This window comes from Micropterus dolomieu, linkage group LG01 (genome assembly GCF_021292245.1).
Source record: "Micropterus dolomieu isolate WLL.071019.BEF.003 ecotype Adirondacks linkage group LG01, ASM2129224v1, whole genome shotgun sequence".
In the NCBI taxonomy this organism is placed as follows: domain Eukaryota; kingdom Metazoa; phylum Chordata; class Actinopteri; order Centrarchiformes; family Centrarchidae; genus Micropterus; species Micropterus dolomieu.
In genome coordinates, this window is record NC_060150.1 from 12,018,016 (window position 1) to 12,032,834 (window position 14,819).

At 39.8% G+C, this 14,819-nt stretch overlaps 1 protein-coding gene across 2 annotated transcripts in view; it reads left to right on the forward strand.

Moving 5' to 3' along the window:
- The first annotated feature begins 167 nt into the window (after positions 1-167).
- LOC123975865 (voltage-dependent L-type calcium channel subunit beta-4-like) overlaps positions 168-14,819 on the forward strand; it is a 23,425-nt gene continuing 8,773 nt past the window's right edge. Inside the window, exons 1-7 of one of the 2 annotated variants that reach the window (XM_046057655.1) lie at positions 168-466; positions 2,342-2,425; positions 9,859-10,029; positions 10,213-10,335; positions 10,426-10,553; positions 11,971-12,047; positions 12,527-12,546. In XM_046057655.1, coding sequence (XP_045913611.1) covers positions 404-466; positions 2,342-2,425; positions 9,859-10,029; positions 10,213-10,335; positions 10,426-10,553; positions 11,971-12,047; positions 12,527-12,546 — 666 coding nt within the window. In that variant the 5' untranslated portion in view covers positions 168-403. The remainder of the gene's footprint in view (positions 467-2,341; positions 2,426-9,858; positions 10,030-10,212; positions 10,336-10,425; positions 10,554-11,970; positions 12,048-12,526; positions 12,547-14,819) is intronic. The other variant, XM_046057663.1, reaches the window with a different exon arrangement.

A 14,819-nucleotide genomic window follows, 5' to 3' on the forward strand; every position in this document is an offset into this window, starting at 1 on the left:
GCATAAATCTGTGAATCGTTAATTAGGCTACTGCGTGTTGCTGGTTTGAGCATAACACTATTTTAGATACAGGAAGGGGGCGGGGGTCTTAATTTAGCCTACTACTCCGGCTAAATTAAGACCCCCATCCCCTTCCTGTTTCTAAAATAGTCCGTCCATCACTCAGGCGCATCTGGTTTTGAGTGGCGCGAGCGGCAGCAGTGTGCATGACGAGACTCCCAGCGCGCGCAGCAGGAACAAGCGGAACACCTGTCTCGAGGTGGACGGTTGAGAAAGCACACAGCTCGCGAGCGCTCATGTTCTGCTGTGTGGCGTGAAGCTGGAGCACGCAGCCCGGAACCCGCCACCTCTCCGCTGGGCTGGACCGGAGCAGCCAGCCCTCTGGACCGATGTCCTGGCCGAAATGTCCCGACACATCTATATACGGAACAAGATTGGCGAGGGCATTCAAGCGCCCATCTTTCAGGTAGGTAGTTTCTGGACAAACTGATTGGCTATTTAGTTTCAAATCGGCGGCAGATAGCCTAGCTTACAATAAAATATTTTAAAACCCCCGAGTAAACACTGTTTACCCGTGTATTTGGGACAGGCTACATCCAAATATATGGTCGACTTTACACCAGGAGAAAGTATTGGGTGATAGCCTCTCTTCTTTAATTTCAACACCTTTTACTAAAACTACTAGCCAGAAAAGAAACCAGACTCATTGTGACAGCTTGCCCTGACTGTTATAAGAAGTTACAAGTGTGGAGATGGTTAATGGACCTTTTCGCATTAAAAACTGTGACAAATAGGTATAGACAAAAAGTTGTTGTGAAATACCCATCTGTATGAACATGGACACACATTACATGAGGAACACTTAAGTTATCTTTGACACCTTTTTAAATGATTTAAATATAGAGCAGAGAGTCATTTTTACTAAGTATGTGGAGTCTTAAATTAATAAGATAGGCCTATTAATATTTAAAAGTACATGGTTGAAGAAGTCCATTTTTGTTTACAGTTCTTGGGCATTAATATGATACATTGTTATAGCAGAGAAACAGTTTAGTGCAGTCTAGAGAAGCAAGAGGATAAAAAGAAGGTGTTTCATTGTTTTGACCTTTTTGACATGCAGAAGGGCTCTTTATATTTTCTGCATGTTGTTAATTTGTTTTCATTTTTGGAATAATTGATGTTATTGTGATTTTGAAGTGTTATCATGTTATTGATTGAGTAACTGGAAACAGGGTCAGTCTTGCGAGGGGCACAGAAGTTTGTTAGTCTTCATGATTTTCTTCAGTTAGAAATTGATCTTGTGCTCCGACCTGAGAAATAACATGAAATATCCACAATGAAAACAGACTTGAATTACAGAATATGATTCCACTTGGTGTTTTAAAAGTCATATTGTAACCATGTTGTCCTGTTAACCCATGTAAGACATTTTTTGTTGCATTTTAATCATGTCTAGTTTCATCCAGTTGAAATACTGCACTTGTACCTTGTCTTCCTTACCACAAAGCAACAGCACCGTGGTGGGCTTCAGTAACTAACATCAGTTGTAAAACAAAACAACAGCATTTTATTGAAATAAAATAATGCTAGGTGGACCACAATTTATACCTAATATAGCAGGATGATTAAACATTTTATTAAAAGACTTAAATGTTTCAGGTGTATAATGTGCCTCATAAAATTAGTAGATTTTGGCTGAGGTTCAGCATGTGTGTATATATAAAGAAATGGCCCTTGCTAGAAAATAAAAAATATTATTTATTTTATTTGATCACATTAATATCATACTGATATTAATAGCAGGGTATTCATAGACTAAGCTAACTTTATCCTTCATATTTCTCCTTGGCTTTTGGCTTGAATTGAGAGACAGAGGAGAGATGGTGACCCAGATTAATGGCCCCGTTTTATAAATTCAGGGAAGTAGGTTCTGACTTTTTAACAGTGACATTGTCATCAACTCTAGAGACTTATACAGAAATGGGGCAAATCACTGGCAGATAATTAATTTAGCTCCCTGGAGATGAACTCTGCTGGTATATTTGGACTTTGTGGAAGTGAAAAAGAAAGAAAGTAAGGGGAAAAGTAAGTGGTCAAGACAAACCCATAAAAGCAAAAACAGAGTCTGAGCCATATTTGGTTGTTACATGTATTTTGTTGGTGTTGGGATGTGAATGAAGGTCACCTTGCATCGTGTATTAGCTTGATGTGGCTTCATTGAATGCTTCACTCACACAATAGCAGACATACAGACGTAACAGATGCTCGTGAAGGAAAAGTTCAGAGACGTATTATCAATAAAAACTGTTTCTGCTGGTTGAGATTGTCTTTTTCCATACAGGTGAATCGAGGGACTTATTCTAGGAGGAGCCGCCTGAAGAGGTCTGATGGCAGCACCACCTCCACCAGTTTCATCCTCAGACAGGTACTGAAATGCAAAGAAAGGTGTCAGGTTTTGGATAAAGTGCAACAGGACAGGCCCAAACGCAAGACACTGGAGCAGGAGATAGAGTTCTGGGATTTTATTAACACTTACAGAAAACATAGGCGTATACTGAAAGGTGCAGACAAAGTCCAAAAAGGCAGATAATCCAGACTCTAACAGAATACTCTTCCAAACCACAAGACTGAGTGTGAACACTACAATGACCAGACAAAGACTCAGGGGAAACAAGCAAGGATATATACACAAAGGGTTAACGAGCAGGGAGGAGACACACAGGTGAGGGACATGAGGCTAACGAGACACAAGCTGGCAGAGCGATAACTGGGAAAACAGACTTGACAGGCAGACATGGGGCAAAATAACAACCAACACAGACAGAACACATGTTACAAAATACCAGACAAGAATCTAACTTCAGACAATAACGGAAACCCATGTAAACAGACAAACACCGACCAACTATAACACAGGGATTATAACAGACAAAACCTAAACACAGAACACAGAACTAGAACACAGAGTACAGAGCAGACTAAACCAACAGACAGGATCGTGACAAAAAGCCTGGGATGCTAGGATGTAAAATAGAAAACTGTAACTGTCACACAGAAATTTCTGAGTGACAGACAGAGATTTGATACACTTTGGCTGGGTTCTTTATTGAGGAGTGTAAGAAGTGTGTGTCTTCTTTAAAAACACTAGAAATATTAATTGGAGTATAAAGGACAGGCCACGTAACCAGTAAGTTTATAGACTCAAACCACTTTGTTAACCTTCTGTGCACACGGTTTATGGTTAAAGACACTCTGTGGAGTTTGTCACCACTTGTGGGGCTGTGCAGCAATTTATAGGTGAGCATATTACAGTCTTCTACCAGGACATGTGTTAGAAGGCAAGTGTATGACACAACCACATGTGACATGATAGACATTGCTGTCGACGGCAGAGGGCAGTAATTTTCTGCCAGTAAAGAATCAGAATCAGAAGGAGCTTTATTGCCAAGTAGTGTTTTACACATACAAGGAATTTGCTTTGGCGATAAGGTGCTACACACAGACAAACAGTTGACATAAATAAATGTAGAAATATATAAATATGGAATAAACAAATGCAAGAATAATAATAGAATAGAGAAAAATAATGCAACTATTTGCAGAGAAGGAACAATGTGGCAGATATTTACATGTGCATTACTCCGGTTTGTGTTGTGCAGACGTATTGCAACGGAAGAGGGTATTGTGAACATTAATATATAAGCGTAGAAATGTACTAGTAAAAGAGGAGACAGGTTACAGATTACAGAAGATTTGTCCTACAATAAGCATGATTCTTCCCTGAAAAGTGAGCGTCACTCTGCAACACTGGAGAAAAACATATTACACATTGTTCAAATACAAAACAGGCCCAAAGCATACAAAATATGTTGCATTAGTAGTTAATTCATATAGAAATTTATTGCCAGGTTACCTCTCTTTGAAAAACATTCATTGTGTTGATACTCTTACATGTTTTGAAGGGCTCCATTGCTCCTTTTAGCATGTTTTACCAGGTACTAAAGAATTTTAGTGGGTTACAGGGTGGTCCAGAGCAGATGTAAGTGGTTGCTGTGACTGCCTGTTTGATGGTGCTGTGTATTTGGAATTGTACTTATTTGCACTGACGCTTATCATTTAGTCAGACTCTGACATGGGTCTCTATAAGACTGCTCACTGCTGATTATGTTACATCTTGCATGTTGTTTTCTGCTGTGACATTACGGCTGGTGCTGCAGAGGTCAAGCAAGTGTTGAGGTAGGCTGCTCTCCGGCCATCATTTATGCAATCATCCCGTAAAGTAAGTTATTTATTAATCCCTGTGAAGAAATCTTTTCTCTAGCATTTGAGGAGTGGTAAGCAGCTCTGCTCCTTCCTAAATGGCTGAATTCTGTATTAGTCACCTGGAATCGTTCATTTTCAATATGCTGTGCTATATGCTGTGAGAAATGATGATAAGATTTAACTTGTCTGTCTTTAAATAGAAGATGTGTATAGCTGAAATGATTAAATTAAGTAAACTCTCCCAAAACAATATCTGCAGCTATTTTGATTATTGATTGATTAAGTAGCAAAATATTAATAGTATAGTAGTACCAAAATATTCACTGATTCCTTTTCAAATGTGAGAATTTGCTGCTTTTCTCCTCCATTTTATATAATGGTAAATTGAATATCTTTGCATTTTGGACTGTAAAAATTAATTTAAACATCACCTTGGTAGTCACATGGTGGTTATTTTACAGGCTGATCGAATTGTATTTGGAATTTAACTAGTTTAAGCCAACCATAAATTAATTAATAAAGAACTAGGACTAGGTATCAATACTGATTACTATAAAATACCTGTTTTGGGGAATTTAGACATTTAGACTTTTTTATTATTATTTTCTTCATTTAACAAAATATAGTCAGTGTCATTTAAAGACAACATTGTCTAAATAAAACCTAGCCTGAAAGTACATTCTGATTTAGATTAGGGGATATGTGAGGAAAGAATAAGTAAACAAGCCTAAACTGTTCGATACCAGCTGTCAATACTCAAAGTATAGAGGTTTGATACCCAGCACTATGAAGGATTCAGTATTTCTCCACTAGCCTTTCAAGTTGGGAAGAATAAGTTAAACAAAATAAAATTTAACTGACTTATTTTAATATGAAAGATCCAAATAATAAAATATTTTAGGTAGGGTGCACTGGGGGGAATTTGGACTCAGTATTTCTGAAATCCTGGCTACGATCCTGAATGCAGTGTCCCATTTAGTTAGACTAAATATCCCTAAAACATAAATACATGTGCTTTATTGAGACCAAGGCATGTGATGCCTGTGTTTTTACTTTAGCAGTCTAGCTACAGTATGTCACTCGTGATTTAAATCTCAAGTGGAAATAAACTGACATTTTTTAAATCCATGTATACAATGTATAAATCAGAATGTATGCTTATGCTCTCTAGGGGAATAAATAACAAGCAGAGTGAGGATGAGTGTTAACAGGGAAATGGAGGATGCTGCTCCCTTCTTTTACTCCTCCGTCCCCCTCCCCCGATCCCCGCTACCTCCCCGCACTAGAAAAAAAAAAAATCAAGAAGAGCGCTCAACCAAGCTGAGTAGACTGCCAGCCAACCAATCAGCTCCTTGCACATTGGACCTGTCATCAGGCTTGGATATTGAGGAAGGATCTGCTGCTGCTGCCGCCGCTGCCTCTGCTGCTTGTTGTGTATATGTATATGTGTGTGTCTGTGAGGGTGTGTGTGTGCGTGGAAGCCTGATGAAATGAAATGCCAGGATTGGGCTACCTCCAGGGAGAGCCTCTCTAGCCTATAATGTGAGACAGCCAGCAGCACTGTGGGTTCAGGGAGAAGCTGCATCCATCAAGCGACGGGCCTCAGGAGGACCAGGCGTGATCCAACGGGAGGGGAGATTTTTTTTTTTTAATTCTTCTCTGCTGTTGAGAGAAGGGATTGTCGTCATCCCCCCCATCCATCCTTTTTTTTTCTCTCTGTGGTGCCCCCTCCTTCCTCCTCCGCCTCCACTCTCATTTTTTCCTCATTCTTCTAGAGGCGCTTGTTGGAATATCAAACCTCCATGTATGACAATTTGTACCTGCATGGATTTGAAGACTCGGAGGCGGTGAGTGTTTGGATGTGTGTGAGAATGTGCTTTTGCGCTCTCTTGATGTGTGTTTATTGATGGTAGTAGATCAGCTGTGCACACACATATAAGAGGCCTTTTGATGGGTTAACCAACGGTACAGTGTAGCGTGATCGTGGGCTATGCTTGGCTAGAAAGGGGGGTGGGTGGGTGTTGGAGTGTGTGTGCGTGTGTGAGTGTGTGTGTGTGTGTGTGTGTGAAGGGAGGGTGCAGATTAGGCAGATGGCTTCTGATGTGTGACATTCACTCAGTTCTGTATGTATTTCTCTATATATGTATGTGCGTGTGGTTCTGTATGTGCTGTATATGTGGCTCATATCTGCATGTAAACCTGTTAGAACGGACGTCAAGAAACCACCAGAGCCAGGAGGAGCCATTTACTGTTCATCTCACTCTGTACCTCTCAGAGATGGACCAAGCCTCTGACTCAAAGAGGAAGATGCAAAGATGTTACTGACACATTACACGGCCACATTCAAATAATAAATGTGTCACATTTATACATTTATCACTTTGTTAAAAATCAGGGTATTTCTTGTCTGACTCTGCGACTGCGTGTGGTATAGGCTCGGAGAAACATGCATCGTGATGTCATTAAGTGGATTCTGATGTTGATGAGTCACATGCTGAAGCTACTCCGTTGGATAACAGCTCAGATGCTACAGTGCAACCTCAAAGCTTCCACATAGATACATGAAATGATGCTCAGACCGACTTGTTAGTGTTGGATTGAAGGATTTTTGGAAAGGGAGGTGAAACAGTCTTGAGAACAAATAACTATTGTAGACTAACTGTAGACTACACCACACACACCCCTCTGTTGTATTTAGAATTATATTATGACTTTAAAAGTACTTATCCAGCAATGTGGTATTGCATTTCCATAAAGTTGGTGGACCTGTGAGAGACAGATTAAAAAAGAAATAACGGTCACAAGCAGTGGGGACTGAGATGCCCTCACTTTTTGTCCCTAGTATGGGCTAAACCCTAAAAACACTGGATCCTACAATATAATTTTCCATGTCTGGTAAATGCCCCCATATTTCTAACTACACACACTCTGTTTGTGACCCAGGCCTTTTGTTAAAAATATCTCCCAAGCTTAGATAACCGTGATGACATCACTATGGCATCATCAGGGCTAATTTTCTTAGACTTCACAAAGCTCCTCCAAAAGACCAAATACAACAACTTTCACAGACTAGTGCATATTTTAATGAAAACACCATAATAAATCATCAGTAGCTCAGCAGAAACATTAGTGATGTATTCGTTATTTCAAGACCCAGATCCAGTAAGACCCAAGTGAGTTTAAAATTTTCTATAATTAAGAAACCATTGAAGTTAAGCCTAAATGTGCCACTTTGTGATTGGATGCACACCATCCAGACGGGGAGTGTGCTGAAGTAAGGCCTTGCTACTGCTAGCTTGTTTAAAAAAAAAAAACAAAAAAAAACGAAAAGTGCTTAGCTGTGGAGACTAGCTTGATTGATCTTCTCGAGACTAATGGTCTTCCTTAATTGAATCATCATTAGTGGCTGATTGTTTAGATTAACACAGCAGAAGGAAACACTTGGTCCAGTCACATCCCTGCAAAAAAAAATAAAAAATACATTGCATTACTGGAATTCTCGCTGTGGGGCAGGATGAACTACTGCAAGTCCAGCATGTCTCAAGGCACTGAAGTGATAAAAATCCCCGACAGTATGCAAGAAAATTTAACACAAGACACAAAATACCATTTCTCACATCCAGTATGTGTGCCCTTATATCTTCCCTTTATGCAGAGAGATATGTAAGTGAATGATAAATAGTTCTTTTACAGTATTTGTCCCAATTTCAGAACACCGATGAGTCATTCTGCTATTCTTACTCCTGTAATGTTGTTCATGCTAAACATCAATGACTTCTTAGTGCCCTTTATTCAGTTGAGACTACAGTTTGCCATCTCATTATTTAGTGTGTTGTTGACTGTGTTGTTATTTGGTGTAACCAAGCTCTAATAGTAGAGAACACAGTTGATGACTGACTTAAGAAGCCCAGGAGTTATAGTCAGATTTGGTTAGCAGGATGCAGACCAAAAAAGCCATCAAATCAAATCATTTTTCAGTGTTTATACAGTCAATAGCAAGGCCTGTATCATGTGACCAGCTAAAGTAAAACACAAATTAAGTGAACAGAGTGATTGGCTATGTTCGTCGATGATAATTCACCTTATTTGGCTTTGTTTCGTCAGCAGTTTTCATTCACAGTTATGGTGGTTGTGCTTCAGAGCAAGGTCTGTGAATTAACCTATGGAAGTCAGTTTCTGCCAAGAAAAGAAAAAAATACATAAAAACATAGTGAGTAATTTTGATTTAATCCTCGCGACGCTTTCCTTGTGTGAGTACATTCGCTTCAAGTGTTCATACAAAATGTGAGAAGGCGATCAGAACCTGTGAAAATTTGCTCGAGTTGGAAATTTTCAACTTGCGCGTGTTTGCATAGACTTTGTATGTAAACTCACCGCCCCGAACACTTGCTTCGCTTTTGCTCTGATAGCACAGTAAGTCAGACGGGGAGATACCGAGTAAAAGTTTTGACTTACTCTATCTTAATTGTGACTTTATTTCTCAGTGACTTAGTATCTCATAATTTAGGCTTACCATAATTAGTTTTATTTTTTGTCATTAATTTTTTTCATTGTCCTTGTCTTCCATATTAGGACATTGATGTTGCCGCACTCTGTGATAATATAGTAGTGTAGAAAATGTGCACAAGGCGTGGATCGACTGCACTGTGCTTGTCAGTGTCATGTTTCATGATCAATGCAGGCAAGTCAAAGAAACATCAAACTCCTGGTCCAAAATATGCAGAAATCACAGTGGTCAAATTCGGCACTATCCAGAATTGTTTGGCCCTGTGTGCTCGTACAAACTGCTGATGGCGCTGGAATGGAATTCCACTTTGTATGAGATGCTCCTGGCAGACCGCTCTTTTCTATATCATCCATTTTACCTGTACTGCATTCAAAGTGCCAAGCCACCACTCTGGACTGGGCACTCCCAATGCTAGTTGGTGTGAACCCCAAAACAGTCGGCCGTCCCATAAAAGTTTTTAAATGAGTAGACCTCATTGTGCTTTGCAGGTCTGATATTTTACAGTCTGTCACTGGGATGACGCAACAGTACATCCTACTTTATAACATGTCAACGTCATCACATGTCTCTATGAGGTGCTTTTTTGTCTTTTCAGAGACACAATTTAGGTCATTCAGCTGCATCTATCTGACTTTAAGGTCCTTATTATTGGAACTGTGAAAATATTTTTATAGTAGTGTAGTAGCAGTGAATCAACAAAATTAGAAGCAGAGTGCTATTGTTCATCTGCATCAACCATGCCTTGATCACACATTTACTGTGTTGTCGCTATTTCCCGTTTCTGTAAATGCACCTTTGCGTACTGTACTGACTGGACATAGTAACATTTTTACAGCAACTCTAGCCTTTAGCAGGGCTGTAGCACCCGAGTATGGTCTCTGTTTTGAGATGTTTTCCCATTGTTTCACATTTCGGTGGTGAATAAACCCCCCCCCCAAGATCTCAAAATATTCAAAGCTACATTGCCAGTAGCTGAAGATGGAAGCAGATCAGAGAATGTTGCTGGAAAGGATCACAACCCCTTACAATGTGAGTTTGTATCCCATCTATGCAGTTCCAGTAAAATACTGTGTGATTTCTGTTTGCAGGGCTCAGCTGATTCATATACTAGCAGACCATCAGACTCAGATGTCTCTCTGGAGGAGGAGCGGGAGGTGCAGGCCCAGGTCCAGAGCCAGAGCCCAAGCCAGAGCCAAGGACCGGGACAGAGCCGTCAGGAGAGGGAGCAGCAGGCTACCGTTCAACTGGAGAGAGCCAAGGTGAGCCAACCCGTGACACTACTTAGCCAAATTCATCTGCTCATATGTTTATATACACATAAACAAACTGGTTTTGCCATTGGCCATATTGGATTTGCAGTCCTCAAAGTCTGGAAAATTAATGAGAACTGGCCAATAAATATTCTATATAAGTTCATATGTGTTTGTGTTTCCATCCTCCAGACTAAACCTGTGGCGTTTGCTGTAAGGACCAACGTCAGCTATTGTGGCGCACTGGATGAGGATGTTCCTGTACCAGCCACCGCCATCTCCTTTGACGCCAAGGATTTCCTCCACATAAAAGAGGTGCGTTAATTAAACATGTCACCTACTGTATAAACTGCCATGTGAATGTTTTTGATACAAAAATGCCCTCCTTTATGTTATCGTCCCCAGAAGTTCAACAATGACTGGTGGATCGGTCGGTTAGTGAAGGAGGGCTGTGAGATCGGCTTCATCCCCAGCCCTCTGAAGCTCGAGAACATCCGGCTCCAGCAGGAGCAAAAGAGAGGACGAGTCCAAGGGTAAGTAACAGAAAAAAACTCTTTCTCACTGTTTCTCTCATAAACTAAGCACCAAATAGTCACACAACATTTAAATTAGTATTAGATTGTATGTAATGCCTGTTCATTATTCTTTTAAATATTTGGGAATATGGTGCAAACTATAAAAGGCACTTAAGCCATTTAAGAAGATATTTTGGTTAACAGTTTTATATGTGCAGAATGACCATCAGATAAAATTCAAATCACTGAAAGGAGCAGGCTAGCTGCCTGATCCTAACCCTCAATGAAAAAGCCTTTAAGACCATCACTGGAGGGATTAGTATTATTAAAGAGAGAACATAGCACAAAAATGTGTTCATTGTCACTTTTACACATTTTGATGCAGAACAAACACAATGGAGGCTCTGTTATGTTCTCAAAGACACATAAAATCCACAAAGCTCCTGAGCAGACCTGAGTTAGACTGATACAGCAAATACAATTATTTAATCAGATGCAGCAGCATACATTATGTCCAGTAACACCTTCCTAAAAAGGCTAATAAGCTCTCAAATTTGAAATTCTACTCTGCTCATGACTACTCCCATCAATTCGTCTCATGCTGACTGTGCCACTGAAACGGTTTCAATAACTGCAATTAGCGGCCCTCTCAGCCTCCTATTCTCCTTGTGTGTGTAATGTGTCTTGAAGTTTCTGTCATGCAGAGTTTGTACATTAACTCACATGCACTTCTTGTAGAGTTTAATACTGATCTTACTAGACTGGAGTGCCTCAGCGCTTCACTCACTAGCCTGGCTTCTGTGGCTTTTTGTCACCAAGCCTCACAGGCAAGGGGCGACATTTGAACCCCATTAACCAGGACTACGTTTTCACTGAACAGTAGGTCTATGTGAGATATGCTGCCTTCCAGAGATGTTGGAAACAACATTGCTTTACTTTTTGTACTTTACAGTTTTCCTTGTTCCTACTGTATTCTTTTAATCTAATACTTTGTGCACAGGAAATCAGAAAAAAGCACAGAAAGGAATGACTATAATTATAAACTGAAGGCCTTCAGATGTTGTCAGTACTACTGAATATTACTAACTTCTATAGCCATGGACTGCTTGTGACATCAGTTGGATTTGCTGCCTGTCCTGCCTGTGTTGACAACCTTACTAATTTGTGAGGCCAAGTGGAAGATGTAATCACCAATCACATGACCATTTTTCAGTTCATGGTTCACGTTCAATCTGGCACAACTCCAACACACCATATGCCCCCCCCCCCCAACTTTTGTGATCTGTAACCTACAACACTATGTTTTGCACCTTTCCTCTGCAGTGACTGATCAGTTTAAGCTTAGGCAGTTTTATTTTGTTACTTTTTCTTTCATATTCAACATTAATACCGTGGTATGTTTCTGTCTTTCTTTATCCCCTTTTGTCTTTTCCAGTAAGTCTGGAGGGAACTCTTCTTCCAGTGTAGAGGATGAGGTATCTGCCTCTATCCGCCCTCTCATATCCTCGGCAGGTGAGGACATCGGACAGGGGGAGAGGGCTGTTAATAGCCAGCTGCCAGCTTAGTGCCAAGCTTCCTGAACCGCAACAACATAGAAAGAATAAGATTCTAAAGCCTTCCCATGTCTCTGCATAGAGCATAAGTTCACTGCGTAGAGTTGTTGGTACATTTTCCCATGATCCTCCTCTTCCTCCAGTTGAGGACTGCAGGCGCTCTGAGACTGGGGCTTACCACAGTGTGAACCCAACGACAAGACTATGAACCCCCCCTGAACTGCATTCATGTGACTTTGTGAATATAACCTTAGGACAATAGAAATACTATGTGTATCTTGCCGGTTATCCTTTATAGGTTTCCTTTGCTGTGTATTATGATGAAAAGTTGCTTATGTGAAGCATGTTTGAAGTTGTTGTTTCTGAGATATTATGGTGACGCCTCCCCTAGCAGCAGCTACTGACGACCCTGTCACTGTCTTCTCTCCCCTCCTACAGGAAAACAGAAACAGAAAGTGGTAAGTTGGTGACGGTAAAACCTACTCATTTACCATCCACTAGACTCCTGTTGTTGTCATCATAAAATGACAGGAACTAGTAGCACTGACAGGAAGTTACAACCTCATATCACATCCTAGGGCACATAATACTTCAGCCCTACTGAAGTATACAGTGCCAGCTCATCACCATTCCTGTGATGCCAAAGTACTGTAGATGCTTTTGATCTTAGTACTTTTGATAAAGTTTTTTGGGGACATACATTCATCATATTAGATGGTGTTTTTGGTGGTTTTCAGCCAAAGTGTCGAAGATACATCATGACTAAAGGACAATATTACAGGAATAGTTGAAAGTTTTTGGGAAATTTGCGTTTTCTGTGCTTGCTGAGAGTCGCGTCTTGGGTCTGTATGTTAAGTGTGAAATTACAGCCAACAGCTTGTTAGCTTAGCTTAGCACTGGAAATAGGGGGAAACAGCTAGCCTGTCTTTGTCAATAGAAATCCGCTTACCACAGCTCACTAATCAACATGTCATATCTGGTTTGGTGGTAGATAGATTTTTTAGCTTTGGACAGAGCCAGGATAGCTAGTTTGGCTGTAGCTTGATATTTAGCGTACAGACATGAGAGATCTTGTAATCTAATTATCTGCAAAAAGCCAGTTTCCCAAAATGTGGATCTATTCCTCTTAAATATACGAGGGTCTAACGACTGCTGGGCAGAAAAGGCGACTTTATGGAAATGTATGCTATTCTTTGAGCCTTTCCAGCAGTGAGACTAAAATGTGTCCTTAGGATTGGGCTAGAAGAGAAAAGGCCATAGAGTCATTAAAATCAAAATGGATTATTTTCACTTTAGAAGAATCAGTGTTCTCAGAACATGAACCTCAGGCTCTATGGAAGGAAAGAAAACAACTGAATACCTAATTGTGAAATGCAACCACAACTAAATACTGAATGTTGAAACACCAACGTAGAGCCTAGAAATATTTCACTTTAAAAACATTCATCTGAATTTATGTGGTTTGATTCAGATTCAGGCAGAAAGGTCAAGAGAAAAAAATAAAAACATTTGCTGAAATTGGTCAAATTTTGATACCAAAATTCCAGATTCATTCAGACCTGAACATTTTTGACTCTACCCTAATTAATTAATAATTTAAGTACAAAAACTTTTAGACATTTGCACATTAAAAAAATGAATAGAACAACTTTAGACCAAAAAAATTGTCATGGAGATATAGTTCACTTGGGCCAATTAACAAAACGGCTTTTGCAGCCGCTAAACCTGCACAAATAAGACAAAAAGAAACTCAAAGCACCTGCAAATGGTGCCAAGCAAATAGAGTCTTGGTGTTTCAGTGCTATATACACATATTTAAATGAGGTAATATGCATACATTTGGTGAAAAATTGGCCCATTTCTATACAAATGAGCCAGGGCTAATAGCCATATGCATTTCAGGTGAAAATATTAGCATATTTAGAGAGTTTGTGCTGACTGAAGTGCATTTACAAGAGGTGTCACACCCAGACTTTCCAGTGATCAAGGCAGCGCTGATTGTAGCCAGGCGAAGCAATAGTGCATCAGAGAACATTATATGCACACAAACGCACGAGGGAGGAGTGCACAGTTAAAGCATCACACTCTGACAAAATACTAAATACAGAGTCATCGAAAAATAAGAGACATCTCGCAGATAGATACGAATAAAAGCACAAATGGAATTAATAGATGATCAGAACAGTTTTTAGTAATTTGAATATGTTCCCTTTGAAATCAATCATTTAAAAATATGAGTGGAATGTTCTTGCAGCTGCATTTATAAAATGTTTTCACACAAATGTTGCTTAACTACTTCATTTGATATGCTACTTAAGTACACTTTAAGAACAAATATTACTGAGACCACTGCAGAAAATTGCAGATAAACATTTAGCAGTTGCAAAAAAGGGCAAATTTGACTCTGCTGCAAAACTTTATGGGGGTGTTTGCTCTGTAATATCATTAGCGCAATATCTTTTGTGAATCGGACCTTGAGATGGGGCATATAGCGGTTGCAATTGATGTGCAATTCATTCACCCCTCAGTACACTGAGTTATCTCCATGATAACTGAGCAAACTCCCACAGAACCGGAAAAGGCAAGCAGTTGGTCTTTAGTTAAGGTGATTTATGTTTTTATCTTTTATTATTATTTTGGTCAGACTACTGTTTCCAAGGTCAAGAATGAACTTTCTTTCTTAACTTTTTTTGGGGGGGCTAAAAACAAACAAACAAACAAACAAATAATA